The 15,458-nt window shown below is 25.4% G+C and overlaps 1 protein-coding gene across 2 annotated transcripts; it reads left to right on the forward strand.

Moving 5' to 3' along the window:
* The first annotated feature begins 4,827 nt into the window (after window positions 1–4,827).
* Window positions 4,828–14,745, forward strand: LOC145831843 (sulfotransferase 1E1-like). Of its 2 annotated transcripts, none has more exons than XM_082939187.1 (8): window positions 4,828–4,954; window positions 7,144–7,416; window positions 8,551–8,667; window positions 9,912–10,021; window positions 10,524–10,665; window positions 10,936–11,051; window positions 11,921–12,077; window positions 14,264–14,744. In XM_082939187.1, exons 2-8 carry the CDS (start codon window positions 7,170–7,172, stop codon window positions 14,380–14,382), a joined length of 1,008 nt encoding a protein of 335 aa, XP_082795313.1. In that variant the 5' UTR covers window positions 4,828–4,954; window positions 7,144–7,169; the 3' UTR covers window positions 14,383–14,744. The 2 variants fall into 2 exon arrangements, with proteins under 2 accessions (XP_082795313.1, XP_082795310.1); XM_082939184.1 differs by lacking the exon at window positions 4,828–4,954 and adding an exon at window positions 5,693–5,763 and having other exon boundaries at window positions 14,264–14,745.
* Window positions 14,746–15,458: the final 713 nt, after the last annotated feature.

Raw genomic sequence — 15,458 nt, forward strand, 5'->3', positions numbered from 1 at the left:
TATAAACGCAACAAACAGTATGAATATTAGAGATTATTTAGAAATATGACAAAACTAATCTAGACGAGGATACTGGCTTTCAAAACAAAAATAAAATTGACAGCAATAAAATATTCTAACTAAAAAATAATCGTTGGATGACAAGTTGCCATAAAATAAGTTCTTGCAAACTTAGCCTTTCGTAAACCCTATTGTTTAAGATCGTTAAACTTGAAAATTTAATTATAAAAACATTACTTAAATATATTTACCTAAATAATTGTTATTTAAAACAAACCTTTTTTAAACAACCAGTTTAGCAGTGCTTAACGTTAACTAAACCGCATATAGATACTACTTGTTTTTATTAACGCAGTAATTTAAGACATAAAGGTCCTTAAAAGGATAAAAATATGTGCATTTCCGGTGGATTTTAACTAGCTTAAACTTTTTTAATAACTTTTAAGATTAGTTTTATTCGTTATTTTTTTATTTGGAAAATTTAAAATGGGTTCTTTAAGTATAGAAAAGCAGTTTGTTTGGTTTTTTTCTTTTTATTTAGTACTTTTGATCGTAAATTCTTTTCAGAGAGTTTAATGGTACACAATTTATTTACAAAAGTAAAAAGAATAGTTAATCAGCTATACATTTATTTTTAATAATCAAGATTTTTATAGTTCCACTCCATTCAATTAAAAGTGTAGCAGTTGGATCGTATTATACTTTAAGTTTTTGATATACCTTCTTTAATTCATATTTTAATAATAGTTTTATAAATTCAATTATTTTAAAACGGTTCTAAACAAAATTAGTTGTTAAATAAGAATAGATATAAAATAAACCTAATCTATAATAATAAATAGATATATAATAATGTCAGTTCTGGACATAAATTAAAAGTATTTATGTGTGTTTTATTAGTAGATTATATAAATAAAGTTTACATAAGATGAACTTGGAAAATGTTTTTGTGTATAAGCAGTACGTTAATGTTGGTTTTTTACCTGAATATAGTTATATTTTAGGTATTTATTGGGTTTTGATAACATTGGCTCAGTCTAGATTGTAAAAAGTTTAAAATTTTTTCTATAGTTTTTGTTTTAGTTTACTAGTCTAGTGTATTAATAAAGAATTACATTAAGTAGCCAGTATTTCATTTCTATAAATAAACTTACTAAAATCTATAATTACATTATCAAAATATTAAATGTTAAGCTCAAACTAGTAATAAAACGTATAACTGATGATAATTTGACATATTTTGTTATTAATTTAATTTTATTTTTACAAAGAAAGTTACTATACTATTTAAACTGTTATTTGTGCCAATTTTAATTAATACTTTTATTATGGTTAGATTCTTAGACTTATATATTTATTTAAAGTTCTATAAACTGATATTTTCAAAAAAAAGGATATACTTATTGTTTTAATCTTAAGCATAGTTAAAGTTTTTCAAAATTAGTTTTTCTTACTACTTAAATTTTTTATTGTACAAAAATTATAAAAAGTTGAGTAATTCAATAAAAATCCTTAAAAAAAAAAAAAAAAATATTTAAGACTATAAATGTAATATTTAACTTAGAAATCAATTTATATTTTCTATGTATTTAATGTCAGATAACTTTGCTTATTTTAATATTAGTAGTTTATTAGCTTTTGATAAACGTTTTACTACTATATTTATAGTTTATTTATTTTTATTGATAATATACAGAACATAAATTTCAGACAAACAATAACACTGTTGCTAATCTTCAACTGTAGCTCGAATTAAATTGCACTGTGTTTAAAAGTAGCAAAAAAAAAAAAGTGACATAATTATGAAATAGTGTAGAGGACAAATTTTAGTAAAAAATTAAACTTCCCTCTAAACTCAGGGTCGGCAGCCTTTTACAAGTCGCAGGCCAATTTACTTAGAATAAGTTGCTCGCGGGCGGCATTGTATATAAAAGTTTTTTTTCGCGGGCCACAGGTATTTCAAAATATCTATAGTAGTTAACAAAAAAAAGACTTTTAACTAAATTTGTGATAAAATAAGCAATAGAAGAGCACTAGCAACGAGTATTAAATAAACTGTTAACCTAACTGTAACCTTTTACCACAGAAACTTTTCTTGTTACTGCTTTTAAAAAGGTACATTCTATAACAAAAAGTACTTCGCCGGCCGCATTTGGCCCGCGAGCCGCAGTTTGCCGAACCCTAATTTAAACAAACTCTAAAATTTACAAATCTAAAAAAAAAAAACTTTAAGTGTATTTAACTTTAAGAGGAACTTTTTAATATTTTTTATTATTCTAGTCAAGACAATATTACATTATGAATATACCTAATTATTGCATAAGTATCTAATAACCTTTAAACTTAAATTTAAATTTCACGAACATACTAATGAACTGTAGATCACAGTCAAACATCGTTGATAAAAATAAAACATTGGTGAAATAAATTCAAAAAACAAACATTTGTTTTCTTATATTAAAATAGAACTTTAATTCATCGAGATTGATGTTACAAAACTTAATGTTCTTGACAAAAAACTGCAAGTTTTTTGTTAGGGTAGTAATTTAGCTAGTAAGTTGTAAGTAAATTAAAAAAGATGTGATTTATTTAATTTTTTTTGTTTAAATTTTTTCAATATCAACTTTAATCATGAAACACTGTATCAGTTTCACAAAACCTTCCGTGAACTATAACGCAACAAAAGCTGAGCGCTGTAAAATTAAAACCCTTCAGCATTTTCAATAATTTGAATTTTTGTTATTTTCTAAGTCATAAATAGTATGCTTTTCTATTATTTAATCGTCATGCGGGCTGTATTGATGCGTTATATGTAAAAAAGTGTAAAATTTAGTACTACTAGATTTTAAGTAAGCTTCATTCATAAGGACAAGATTTTGAAAGCAAAACTCATTTGACGACAAAACTTGGGGCGAAATGGCAACTAAACTGTTCAGTACATCTTAATGCTAAATAACTTATACCTTGGCGCGGTAGAACGAAGGCCAACAGTAATATTATTCTTAAAATTTTTCAGTTTACTGTTAATAGTTTTTAAATGACGTAGGTATAAATTTTTGAGCCAATCGTCCAGTTTGCCTTTCTTTATTTAATAAAAACGATGATGTATATATAAAGTCCAACTTATTTAGTTCGTAGTACGATGACTGCTTTTTTATGTAGTTACAATGTAAATCATCATCTACTGAACAATAAACGCTGTTAGGTAAAAGGTTTAAGCTGCTTAAAAATTCAAAAATACGTTATGTAATAAATAAGCAATAAATTTGTAAACCAATAAACTTGTTAAAACAAAGCCTCATAAAGTGAAAATTAAAATAAATGTATTATTCAGTAAAATAATAAAAACGTTTTAAACTTTTATTTGCTTGTTTAATTGTCTAAACAGCTTATCTAACTCTCAAATGGTTTCAAAAGTTTTGCTGAAATCCGGAGTAAGAAAAAATTCAATAAAATTCAAAAAAATTTAGTCCACGACTCGTGGACTAAGTTTTGAAAATAAAAATAGTGACGGGCCGAAGTTATAGTTTTAGCTACAATGTCATTTTATTAAAATTTTCCGTCAATTAAAACTATAAAGTTTTTTTATCCCTCATTAAAGATCTAAAAATATCTTGTGTAAGTTTTTAAAATTTACATGCTCACCGGTCTCATTTTACTCTTCGCAAGCCTCATCCCATTTACAATAAAAACATGCTCTCGGGCCGCAGCTTTACCCCTCATGGTCTGCATGTGGCCCGCGGGTCAAATGTCCGATCCCTGGTCTAATGTCTAATTAAATTTTATCTAATAAAACTTTTATAATATTCTTTTTCTTGCACACTTTCCAAGCATATCTAAATGTTTTTAACAGCCAATACAATGAATATTAGTTCTATTTTTTTAAAAATAGTTACTTAAAATCTTGTTGTATAGTAAAAAATGACTCAAAAGTTTTGTATTTTAAATCGTCAAGATTTCAAGAAGATAAAAAATAGATAGTCAAAAAATGTATGGTTGAGAAACTAAGTTGTTAAAAAAATTACATTTTTGTAATAAGTTTTAGAACGCTTAGAGACTTTCGAAGAAAGATAGAAGTTTGCTTTATAGTTGATTAAATATGGCTAAACAATATGTTTATAGTATTGAGAAATGTTTTTTGATTGACATTTTTAACAGTTCTTTATGCAACTTTTGTTCCAAAGATAGTTGTTCATTTCAAACAATTAAAGTAAGTATTCAATAAAACTTAAGAACCAGTTTAAATTTTTATAGTTTTAAAAAAGTATAAGAGAAATAAAAAACTTGAGTAAAAGTCAAAATATGTATTTATGATTAGCTTATTTTAATAATATACGTTTTTTTTCTTGGAAGCTTTGTAAAGAAAAGAAATACTGATTCATCAAAAAAAAATACAACATATAACAAAAAAGATTGCTACATAAATCATACTGTTAATAAAGTAAATATTTTCCGTTAAGATTAAAACAATAGTAATTAAAAATAATTTTATTTTTATTAAACATTGAGTTATTTTTACTAGCGTCTATTTAATACATACTTATGAGACAGCTGATGAATTTTGATTGAAATCTTGTTTGTTGAAGTAGTAAGTGAAGTAGTAATTTTTTGAAAACTAAACCTTTTGAACTATTTTTAGCTTCAAATAACTTCCCACTAATTCTTATAAAATGTATAGTATATACCTTATGTCTATCAACAAATATTTACTTGAAAAAGTTTGACTACCTAAGCACATTTTCAAATTCTTTTAATCGCTGTTCTTGGAAAACCATGTAAAGTTTGTTTGCATAGCAAGGTTTGGGTGGTAGTTTTCACTCATTGCTTTGAATGTTTTTGTTGCTAATAGAGCTAATTTTTCAATGAAAAAAAAAACAGTTTTTAATTCATTTTTTGCACCAGAAAAAGTTTTTTAAAGCTTAAAAGCTAAAGTTTGTGGTTAAGACAAGTTAAGGTTTGTTTATGTTTATGGAAACTGTTACAGTAAAATAATAATAATTAGTAGCTTTAAATTGAAAAATTTGCGAATTCTAATTAAAGCTGTAAGTTTTTATTGCTTTACTACGACCAAAACTTAACTAAATTAGTCTTGAAAACAATATAGAAAATAAAAGGAAAACTACAGTGCAATTTTAACATTATTTTTAACAAGAGTGAGGATGTATTTAAAATCAAATACAGTTTAGTTTTTTTTTGATTACATTTACAGTTTATATATTATAAACAACACCTAAAAAATAACCAAACTAAATATTAGCTAATTATCTACTATGACAATGTTCTATTTTCAAGACAAAAATAAACATTAAACACCTACATAAACTTAACAAAACAATTTTGTGACTATGGTTTTAATTAGCCCTTTTTTATTACTTTTAATCATAAAAAAAAGATTATGGTCAATAAAAAGTTTTTTTTTTAGTGTGTCAAAATTTAGTTTAAAAATAAATCTTTTTATTAGTTTAAATTGTTTTTAACCAAAAGTTGTAAAATTGAGCATTTTGTATATATTAAAACATTTTTCGCAAAACATGTACTTGCTTTTTGGTGTGTTATATAAAAATATTTTATCTTGGTGTCACTAAAACAACATAAAACTCATTAAAAATTAAAAATCATCAGTGTTTGCATTAGCAATTTACTTGATCAAACAATTTAAAAAAATCTGTTTGTTTCACTCATCAGCTAACTTTATTGCCCTTTTCTTTTGTTTTATATTTGAAATATTAGTTATGGAAACTTTAAATTGGATATACCAAAAAGGTTGTTCTAACTTTAAAAATTTTCTAATGAAGTTGTTTACTAAGTTCAACTATTAGTTTCTGTAGCTATCTTTAAAAAAAATATTATTATTACTATTTTTTTTTTTTGCATCAAATATATAAAATTGTTGCTATTAGTTCTTTCCTGAAAGTTTTTTAAATGAAGAACTTATAACAAAAACTGCATTTTATGTTTATCATAAACTAAACAAATAAAGTATTGTTTTAAAAACTATTTAGCAATGTATTAAAAAAGTGAATAAAAAAAGTGAGACACTTATTGTAATTTTCTAAATAATTTTTTAATAGTATTAAAAGTTTTAGAATTATGTTTTTTAGTATTAGATTTACATTACTACAATACTTCATGTTTAGTTAATTTTTAACGAATAAGTAAAAAAAAAAAAAACAACGTTTAGTTAGAAAAAAATAAGAATTTTTCTGAGCATTAATTACTTTTTACTTACTTTGATTTAATACTTAAAAACGCCTGTTTTTATAACACATACCAATTTATTGAACTTAATTAGTTTATCTATTTTACATGATCAAAAAACTGAAATTCAATAACGTGTAACACAGTTTTTAAAATAGACTAATAATAAATAATTAATAAATATTTATTGAAATGTAATATTTGATACTGAAGTTTTAATTTCTTCAAGCAATAATAATGAATTCAAAACAAAAGCTTTGTTAATTTTTATATACAGCAATTAAGATAAAAACAAGAGCGTCATAAACAATATTTTACGTACAAGAAGGACGATTTGAGAAATTTAAATGTTGTAATTTTATTACCGGTTAAAAAAAAAGAAATTGTTTTGAAACAAGGTTTATCTTAAGCTTTAAGCAACAATCATAGTAAACTTTTTTAAAAAAGAGTTCAATTAAAACGTTGTTTTTAATTGAACAAAATAGCACGACAAAAGATAGACTTTGTTTGTTTACTTTAGCTTAAGCAAGTTGATGTTACTAAATAATTTTAGCTTTAACAAAAGTCTAAATATTTTTCATTTGGCAAGCTCTCATAGAATTTTCTACTTTTTATAACTAAGTCAATTGGTATGTGTTTAAGAAACTAATCTCAAAGAAAGATTCTTAGAAAAGTTAACTGTTAATAAATAACCACTTCCAAGAATTCAAGAATAATTAATTACAAGAATCAATTCTATTCTTATATGTACAATAAAAAGTTCAAGCTAAAATTTTTCAAAAAAGTCTCTGAACGCTGTCAGCCGCAGATTCTAAACGATTCTGATGGAAAAAACTTCACACATCCTTATTTTTAATTTTACTAAAAAAAAACTTATTTGTTGTGTGTTTAAACAGCATGTTACATTGAACTGTAAACCGCCCGAACACGCACCAAAAACCACAGGAAAGAGCTACATACTACCGTACATAATGGCCGGAAAGATCCAGGAGCACCTGATGAAGCTGGACGAGGTGGTGCCGGAAGGAACGAAGCCCAAGGTGAAGGAGCTGGTGGGCCACGTCCTCGTGAGGATGAAGGACACCCAGGTCACCTCGATGAAGTCCAGGCCCGACTACAAGTTCTTTCCCCCGTTCAACCCGGACGTGGTGGAGTGGGAGTGGGAGGGGTGGGTGCCGCGCAGGGGGGACGTGCTGATCGTGTCTTACCCCAAAACAGGTTAAAATGGGTTTTTACGTAATTTTGTTTTTTTCGTGCAAATCGTTCTTAATGGAGCTACTTGATATTTTTAACAGTTTAGCTGAACAAAATCAGTTAAGTACGTTTTAAACACATAGTTTACTGTTAATTGTTTAGATAGTTGCTGAGAGAAACTAATAATAAAATTAAAATTAAGTATTTTGCCTTAAAACAGGTATTTGGGTGCAGTTTGTAAAGTTTTAGATTTTAATGTTAAATGTAGCTGTGTTAAAGTTGGTTGGTGTTTTTCTTTTTTATGACTTTAACAAAATAATAAAAACATTATATGCATTTTGTATACATGATTTACTGTAAATGATGTAAATACTTAGAAATATTAAATATAAATAAAAGTGTAATTATAATATACAGTTCAATTGACTTTTAGATTTGAAAAACAAGTTATTAATTACTTTATTGCTAAAAAAATTTTTAATACATTTTCGAATAACATTTTGATAAAAGAATGCTAAATTAATTATCAAGAACTAACAGTTTTAATCTTTAAATTAAAAACCATTAAAATAAGTCTTAGTCATCTATTTTTAGTAACTAAAAAGTAATTAAGTTAAACTTAGTTTTGCCTCAAGCTTTTTTGTTAAAACAGTCAAAATGTTTTATAATTTTTTAAATAATTTTTGACAATCAATGACTAAAAAAAGACGCTCAAAATATTTGGTCCTAGGACCTGGTGCACGAACAAACCTTACGAGTCGTACACCACGGATATCTTTTAATGTCTTGTCCAGAACAGTAATAGTTGCAAATAAAAATAATTCAGGAATTTTAGATTGAAAACTAAAATAATCAAAATATTTAAATTCGAATAAAAACCCCTTGCGTACTCAGCTTTCAATTTTTTCACAATTTTATTAAAGAATTATAAAAATATGTTTGTAGAAAAATTTGTGTTTTTACTGTTTTTCAAAAATAGTAACTATTTTTGATAAACTTTAGTGATAAGCATCTATGGTACAAGTAAACTTTAATGGTTATAGATGAATAGATTTAACCTTAATTAGCGTTTAAATAAAAATAAGAACATAAATAACGGTTTGGTTGTTTGTATGAGATTTGGGTTATTTAAAAAACTAGACTTATTTTTACTTTTAGGAACTACTTGGTTACGTGAGGTTTCAAGACAAATAAAATATTTTGGAGATGAAAAATCGTTGGAAATCAGCAAAGCACTAGAAATGCCTTTCTTGAGCTACTTGGAAGCTGGAAACAGTTGGTTATACTAAAATTGTTACTGAAAAAAATCATGAAACAAATAATGAGAACTTAAATTAAAACAAATTTACCAGTTATCCCTGTAAACACAATCAAAATCAAACAAATATGAGCTCATAGAGTAAAATGTTTTATCTTCCCAAAAATAATTTTAACTCTTTTGAAATAAACTATAAAAAAATTTAGATTCGTTACAATCTTAACTATATATCATAAACTTCTACCATTTTTACACGGAATTTAAAAGATTAAAAGTTGTTCAAGATAGTTAAAACCACTTGACTTAATTTTTAGCTAGTATTTTTTCTATTAATTTTCTGTTTTTGAAATTAGTTTATTGTTTTTAAATGTTTTTAATCAGAAGAAAAAACTCAACGAAAAGACTAATATCATAAATACTTGCTATACGAATATTAATATTTTACAAAAAGAAAATGTACTCGAAATGTGCAAGTTTATACTGTCAGTAAAAAAAGTTTAACAGCGATTTTGATCAAGTCGTGCTTCTTACTCTATTTTCGTGAAAATTTGTTTTACTAAATGAAGAATTCTTAATGTTTATAAAAAAGTTTCGACTAAAAAATTTTCTAAAATATATTTTTACCTTAGATTAACTTATTCTTTTATAACTTATAGTGTATTTTATAAGTAGTGGTATGTAATCTTACATTGTATCAAAAAAATAGGACTAAAATTTGAAAAAAAGTTATAAAATGTAATATATATCTTTGCCTAACTAAAATTAATCTTCCTATGCAGCTTTATAAGTTGAAATAACTTAGAAAAAACGGTACACGATTTTAAAATTTATAATAATTTTTAAATTGTATGCGTTTAGTCATAAAACTTCTCATACTTAATTTGTCATAAGCTTATATACTTTTTTGTACTTTTGCACGAACTACAAGTTAGTTTTTAATTAATAAATATTATAAAGATTTGGTTTAAAGAACTGATTATTTTAGATATACAGTATGATTTTTTTTTGTGCAAATAACTCAGGTAGTTGCTGTCTAATAGTTTTCTCACTCTGTAGAATGAGTTTGTTTAAAAATAAAAACAATTGGCGATTTTTGTTTTGGCTAAAAAGAACAAAACAAAAATAAAGCTATACAAGAAATTTTTTCACAAAGATTCAAAAAATTATACATGTATGAATTTTTGTATATGTTAGTAATTGTTTAGCATGTTCCATCTAAAATCTACATGCACGTGTTTTATAAATGATTTTGCTATTCTAGGTGCAAAATTTGAAGTAGTTGATTCATTACCCATGGAAACTAGAGTATGGGCAACTCATTTACCCAGTGAATTAGTACCTATTGAAAGAATTTTAAAACTTGGAGTCAAAGTTTGTTGTATACAAATAATTATTTTAACACAAGTCAAAACTAAGAACTTTTTCTTAGTTCAGCACTTGAGTTTATCTTAATAAAGTGAATTTTACGAGTGTATTTGATTTAGTTAGACTCTTTAGTCTACATTAAAGTTTTTTTACAGAAAAACCAGTTCTCATTAGTAATAATTTTTTTTAATGTTTTTACTTTCAATAGATAATAATAAATTAATATTTATATTTACACACTAAATGTTCTATTAAATTTGTTTGATTATAACCAAAGTTTGAGATAAAACTGTTAGTTTAAGGTAGTTAAATGATCCGTAAACATTTTTTTTGCAATAAGTAATAAAAAAATAATAGTAGAATTAAGTTGTATTTAAGAAATTTTAAGTAAAATTTTACATTAACAATTATTTTAAATAACATAAAATTAAAAATTGTTTAGAACTAAATTTTTTATTCTACCTGTAAATAAAAATAGTCTAAATTGATAAAACAAAATCTTTTACAGATAGTTTACATCTCCCGCAATCCAAAGGACATGATCATTTCGATGAAGAAGTTTTTTGAGTCGATACCTTGGATGCAGGCTCCTGATATCAAGCAGTACTTTCCTGATGATACACAAGAATTCGCAACTAAATGTGCTTCAGGTTAAAAAAATGTTTTACTAAAGTAATTTAACTTTATATAAAATTAACTTCTTTAGTAAATTCAAAATACTTGTTTGCACAGCAAAAAGTTGTTTATTTTTCTGTAAATTTCTTTTTTCGTTTTAATTCAAAAATCGTTGCTCATTGCTCAAGTAAATTTTAAAAAGAATTGAAAAATTCTTTCTTTAGTTTAAAATTTTTAAGGAACAATGTTACATAAAAACTTAAAAGAATAAATGTGCTTAACGATTTAAATGTACAAACGTGTAGGTGAGATGCCGATGCAGATGAAAATGGGAGAGTGGTATCCTCACCATATAAGGTCTTGGTTGAAGTACAAGGACCGATCTGGTGTGCGCTTCATGTCGTTCGAAAAAATGAAGCAAGTTGGTGTGATTTGGTGTTGAGTTTTTAAAAATATTTTGTCAAATTAAGAACAGTTTTGATAAATAAAAAAAGTTAACATGTTTGAATAAGTGTACGGAACACATTAAAAGTTTTCTGAGATTATAAGGTAGAAATGTTATACATTACAAATGAAAATTTTAAGTTTTTGAATTGAATAAGCCTCACGTAAAAAACAAAATATTACACATTAAGTCCAATATATTTAACAACTTTAAAAATTGTTAAAAGCGATAACTTATAGGCAATTTCTTATATATTATCTAAAACTGATCTTTAGTTATTTGTAAACGCTACAAATACATAGTTCTTTAAAATAGCTATATGAAGTTATAAAATCAAATTTAAACACTTATTCTTAAAAGTAATAGTATTTCGAAAATTGAAAAAAAAAAACTAAAAACTGAACAAAAAAAATAATTTTAAAAGTTTAATTTATGCAACATCTCTTCGGAATGAAATAAGTTTAATATGTCAACGCTGTTGCTTTAACTTGTCTAAATTTATAAATTAAATATATTTCCGATGTACAATACTACTTCTTGAGTGAAATTACTCAAAAATTATTTTTTTTGGAAGTTTTTCAAATAGGTTGTCTATACATATTTTAAATTAGTTTGATTACATGGTTTTAAAAAACTACAACAAAAAACTAGTATTTTTAGAATTTCGTTGAAATTAAAAATATACATTGAATAACTCCGGACATATTGTTAACTAACATTACTAATTGTCGGTTTTATGATGGTTCAAAAACATTTTGTTTAAAAATAATGAAAAATGCAGTTTAAAATATATATTTTAAATATTTAAAAAAAACTCTTAAACAACCCTTAAAATTTTTAATTAGGACCCGAAAGGCGAAATTATATCACTAACAAAGTTCTATGGAGTAGACTTGACAGATGAACAGATAGAACATGTAGTCAAAGTCACCTCTTTTGACTCAATGAAAAAGAACACTGAACTTTTAGGCAAAAATCAACCAGTAGTAATGTTTAGAAAAGGTTAGAACTTAACTATAATTAAATTGTCAACATTTCTTTTATATAAAATATTGTTTGCTATCAACAAATAAGTGGGTTTGGTATTATATGAACAGAAAAGATATACTTGTTATTTGCTATATATTAATTTTTTGAATAAAATTTGTTAATATTAATAAATAGTGATATACTGGATCCAGATCATTTTTTAATTCAAGATCCGGCTGGAACCGGATCTTAACTTTAATTTAGGATCCTGCCGGATCCGGATCTGCTTTTTAAAATTAAGATTCGGCCGGAACCGGATCTGGATGTTTTAAGTACTAATTTCAATAGGCATCAAACTTATAAAATTTAATTATTATAATCCATTAATTAGTAAAAATGTTTAATACAAATATTTTGTTAAAAATTAACACAATGTTAATGTCTAAATATTTTATTTGAACAATAGAAAAAAGAACGTTGTAAGAAAAAAAAAAGTACAAAATCTCAGTTAAAATGTTAAATTTCAAGCTACTTATACTGAATTTGAACTTAATACGTTGTGTGACGTAAAATTAAAAAAAAAAAGAATGTTACAATGATTTAAAAAATAACGAACTTTATTATTTTTTAATGATAAGCTTTACATTATACTTTTATTTACAAAAGTTCAAAACATAACATGAACAATAACTTCTTTAGCAACTGTTTACATCTATAAATGTAATTTAGTAAATAACATATACTCATATCACTGCCATTAAGCTACAAAGAAACATATTCTTGTTTATTAAAGTTGTGATGAAGAAATAAAAGTTTTTCACCGGTTTTTGGAGGTAATCGATTTCGCTTTGCTCGTACTAGCTACCAGCTTCTGAAAATAGCCTTTCAGAATAAACAGAAGATGGTGGTGACGAAAGTTACCTTCTTGCAAACCTGGCAAGATGTGTGTATTTTACTTGTTTGAGTTCCACCCAGACAATACTTCAGCTTTTTTAACTTCTTCAGCACATAAATTTTCTTCAGCCTAAAACACTTAGTTTATGTCTCAATCTCTTTATCAACTGAGTATTGTTGCTCACATCATTAGTGTTTACACTTGTTTCCGATTTAAATGTAGAATAGAACGACAAAAAATTTTTGGGAACATCATTTTTCGGTAGTTGAGTTTTAGGTTTATTAATTGGTACTAGAGGAACTTAACTACTTTGACCAGTCTCACAACAACTATGAATTTTTACTTCCGACTTCAGTAGCCTTACAACCTTCTGTTTGAAATTAACAGGTAAAAAGTCAAGTCGATACCGTGGGTCAACAGCTGTTGTGAGTAGAAATAAGTCGTTATCATGAAGGTTTATTCATGTGCTGTTATTAGTAGTATTCGTACGTAAAGCTTTTTCTATTTTTTCTGCCAAAGTTGTAAAGCTACTTTGACCTGGTGGATTATTAGCCTTATGAATTATTTTTTTTAGTACTACTGCGTTTGAGATTACACTTGACAACAATGCGTTTATTTTACTACACTGCTGCGTTACTATGTAAAAAGGTTCGATCAGTTCATTAAGGAGGCTAACAAGTTTCCATTCATCAGCTGTAAGAATATTTTCGGAAAAACTGAGGAAGCTGATCGCGGAAAACAAAGTCTTTTCAAACTCACTAGATCCGGCCAAATCTTGGATCCGGTAGATCACTATGTATAAGTAACTGAAAAAATAACAATTTTTTTTAACTTTTGTTAAATTTTTTCGTTTTTTTAAAACTTGCATTGTTGTGCTTTTTTTTTATTCCTGTACAAAGAATTTAAAAGGTTCAAATCAAAGGGCTTTCTAGCTGGATTAAAAACTGAACTATTAAAAATAAATTTTGGTTTGAAATACATTATAAGGTTTTAAAATAAAACAGTGCTTTAATTAAAATTATTTAATTGTTGCTTATAGGTTTTTGTAAACTGTCTTATTCTAAGAAATTAAAACTCTTCGGTTTAAATTAGAATTAATCGCGTACAAGAGTATAGTATAAATCCAAGGCACGTGCTTGTAAAATATTAATATAAAGACTGCGCCAGCTTGTTTAAACTTCAAATCATAATATTTTCTTCTTCAACAAACCACAGTTTGCACAGTTGGAATAAATGAATAATTAAAACAGATACAGAGGTATGATGTAATGAAAAATAAAGTTGCTAAATAATTTATAAGAGTTTATTCCTTTTCAATTTAAAGGTGGAGTAGGAAATTGGAAGAAACACCTGACTGTTGAAACGTCTGAGTTTGTTGATCTGAAAATGAAGGAAGATCTCGGAGATGACTGGAATAAGATTGATTTTGTCTACTCGTTGTAGTTTTAGATTTTATTTAACATTGGAATCAAAAGTCCTTTTTTACTTGTACTTAGGTTTCGTTTAAAAACTATTAAAAACAAGTCTATTGTTATTCAAAACAGAGTTTAAAATTTAATTAAATCATTTTTTAACTTGCTTAAAAAAAGTATGTTAAGTTCATTAAAAGAGTTTTATAATAAATTGTTACTTTTTTACTATCTCCTTTTTAACTCTTTAAAAGCTTGTTTGTTTTTTGTTAATTGCAGAAACGTCCTAGTCATAGTTTAAACTAGCTTTGATATAATAGTTGAGTTTTTATTATTTAATTATGGTCAAATGTTACGTAGTTGACAAACAGTAAAAGTTATTAAAAAAAAATATTTAATTCTAGTTAAAGAGAAAAGAATAAAATTAAACAAGCTATTGACTGTTGATGTTTTATATTTGCTTATCAGGTTATAGTGTAGGTATTAAAAAGAATAAAGTAATTTGTTCTTAGAAGTTGTTTGCCTTTGGTGTAATGTGGTATACGTAGAAAGTAAACAGTTCGAACTAATTAATTTGCTTACAGAATCAAAATATAACTGCTGCAAGAGAAAAACTATTTTTTTTAAATAAATTAAACTTTGCCTTTTAATTTTAACTTATAATGAATATGTTTATTTGTTTTGATTTTAAATGAAAATCTATAAGAATATAAAAAAGTTAAGCAAAACTTTGTACACACATTTGTGATAAATATTGAATAATATTTATTTAGCTTCTAGCAAAGCTAAATTCATTTTTCTGAATAACCAGAACCTATGTAAGTATTTTCGTTTACAAGTTAAGAAAATAAGAAAGTTTAAAAACTTATGTAACCCTCTAGAACAGTTTCCCTAATAAAAAAGTTGACAAGAACTACTAACAAAATGTATCATCTAATAGAATAAAATTAAGTATTTTTATTATGAAATATGATTAAAATATGACTTTAAGTAGAAATTAAAATTAAAAAAAACTACAGAACTGCTTGACATTACTACTGAAAAAAAAATTGTATCAGTAATTGTCTGTTAATATTTTATTTTATAAACTTGTAAAATGTAGCATGTGTT

This window comes from Thalia democratica, chromosome 3, assembly GCF_965202585.1.
Source record: "Thalia democratica chromosome 3, ktThaDemo2.hap1.1, whole genome shotgun sequence".
NCBI classification, from domain to species: domain Eukaryota; kingdom Metazoa; phylum Chordata; class Thaliacea; order Salpida; family Salpidae; genus Thalia; species Thalia democratica.

Excerpts from the sequence above, each read along its gene's own strand:
- LOC145831843 (XM_082939184.1), top strand. The coding sequence starts at position 5,733 with ATGGAAACTTTAAATTGGATATACCAAAAAG. Across the intron at positions 7,417-8,550 it reads CGTGTCTTACCCCAAAACAG|GAACTACTTGGTTACGTGAG; the intron begins GTTAAAATGGGT and ends TTTTACTTTTAG. Across the intron at positions 10,022-10,523 it reads TTTTAAAACTTGGAGTCAAA|ATAGTTTACATCTCCCGCAA; the intron begins GTTTGTTGTATA and ends AATCTTTTACAG.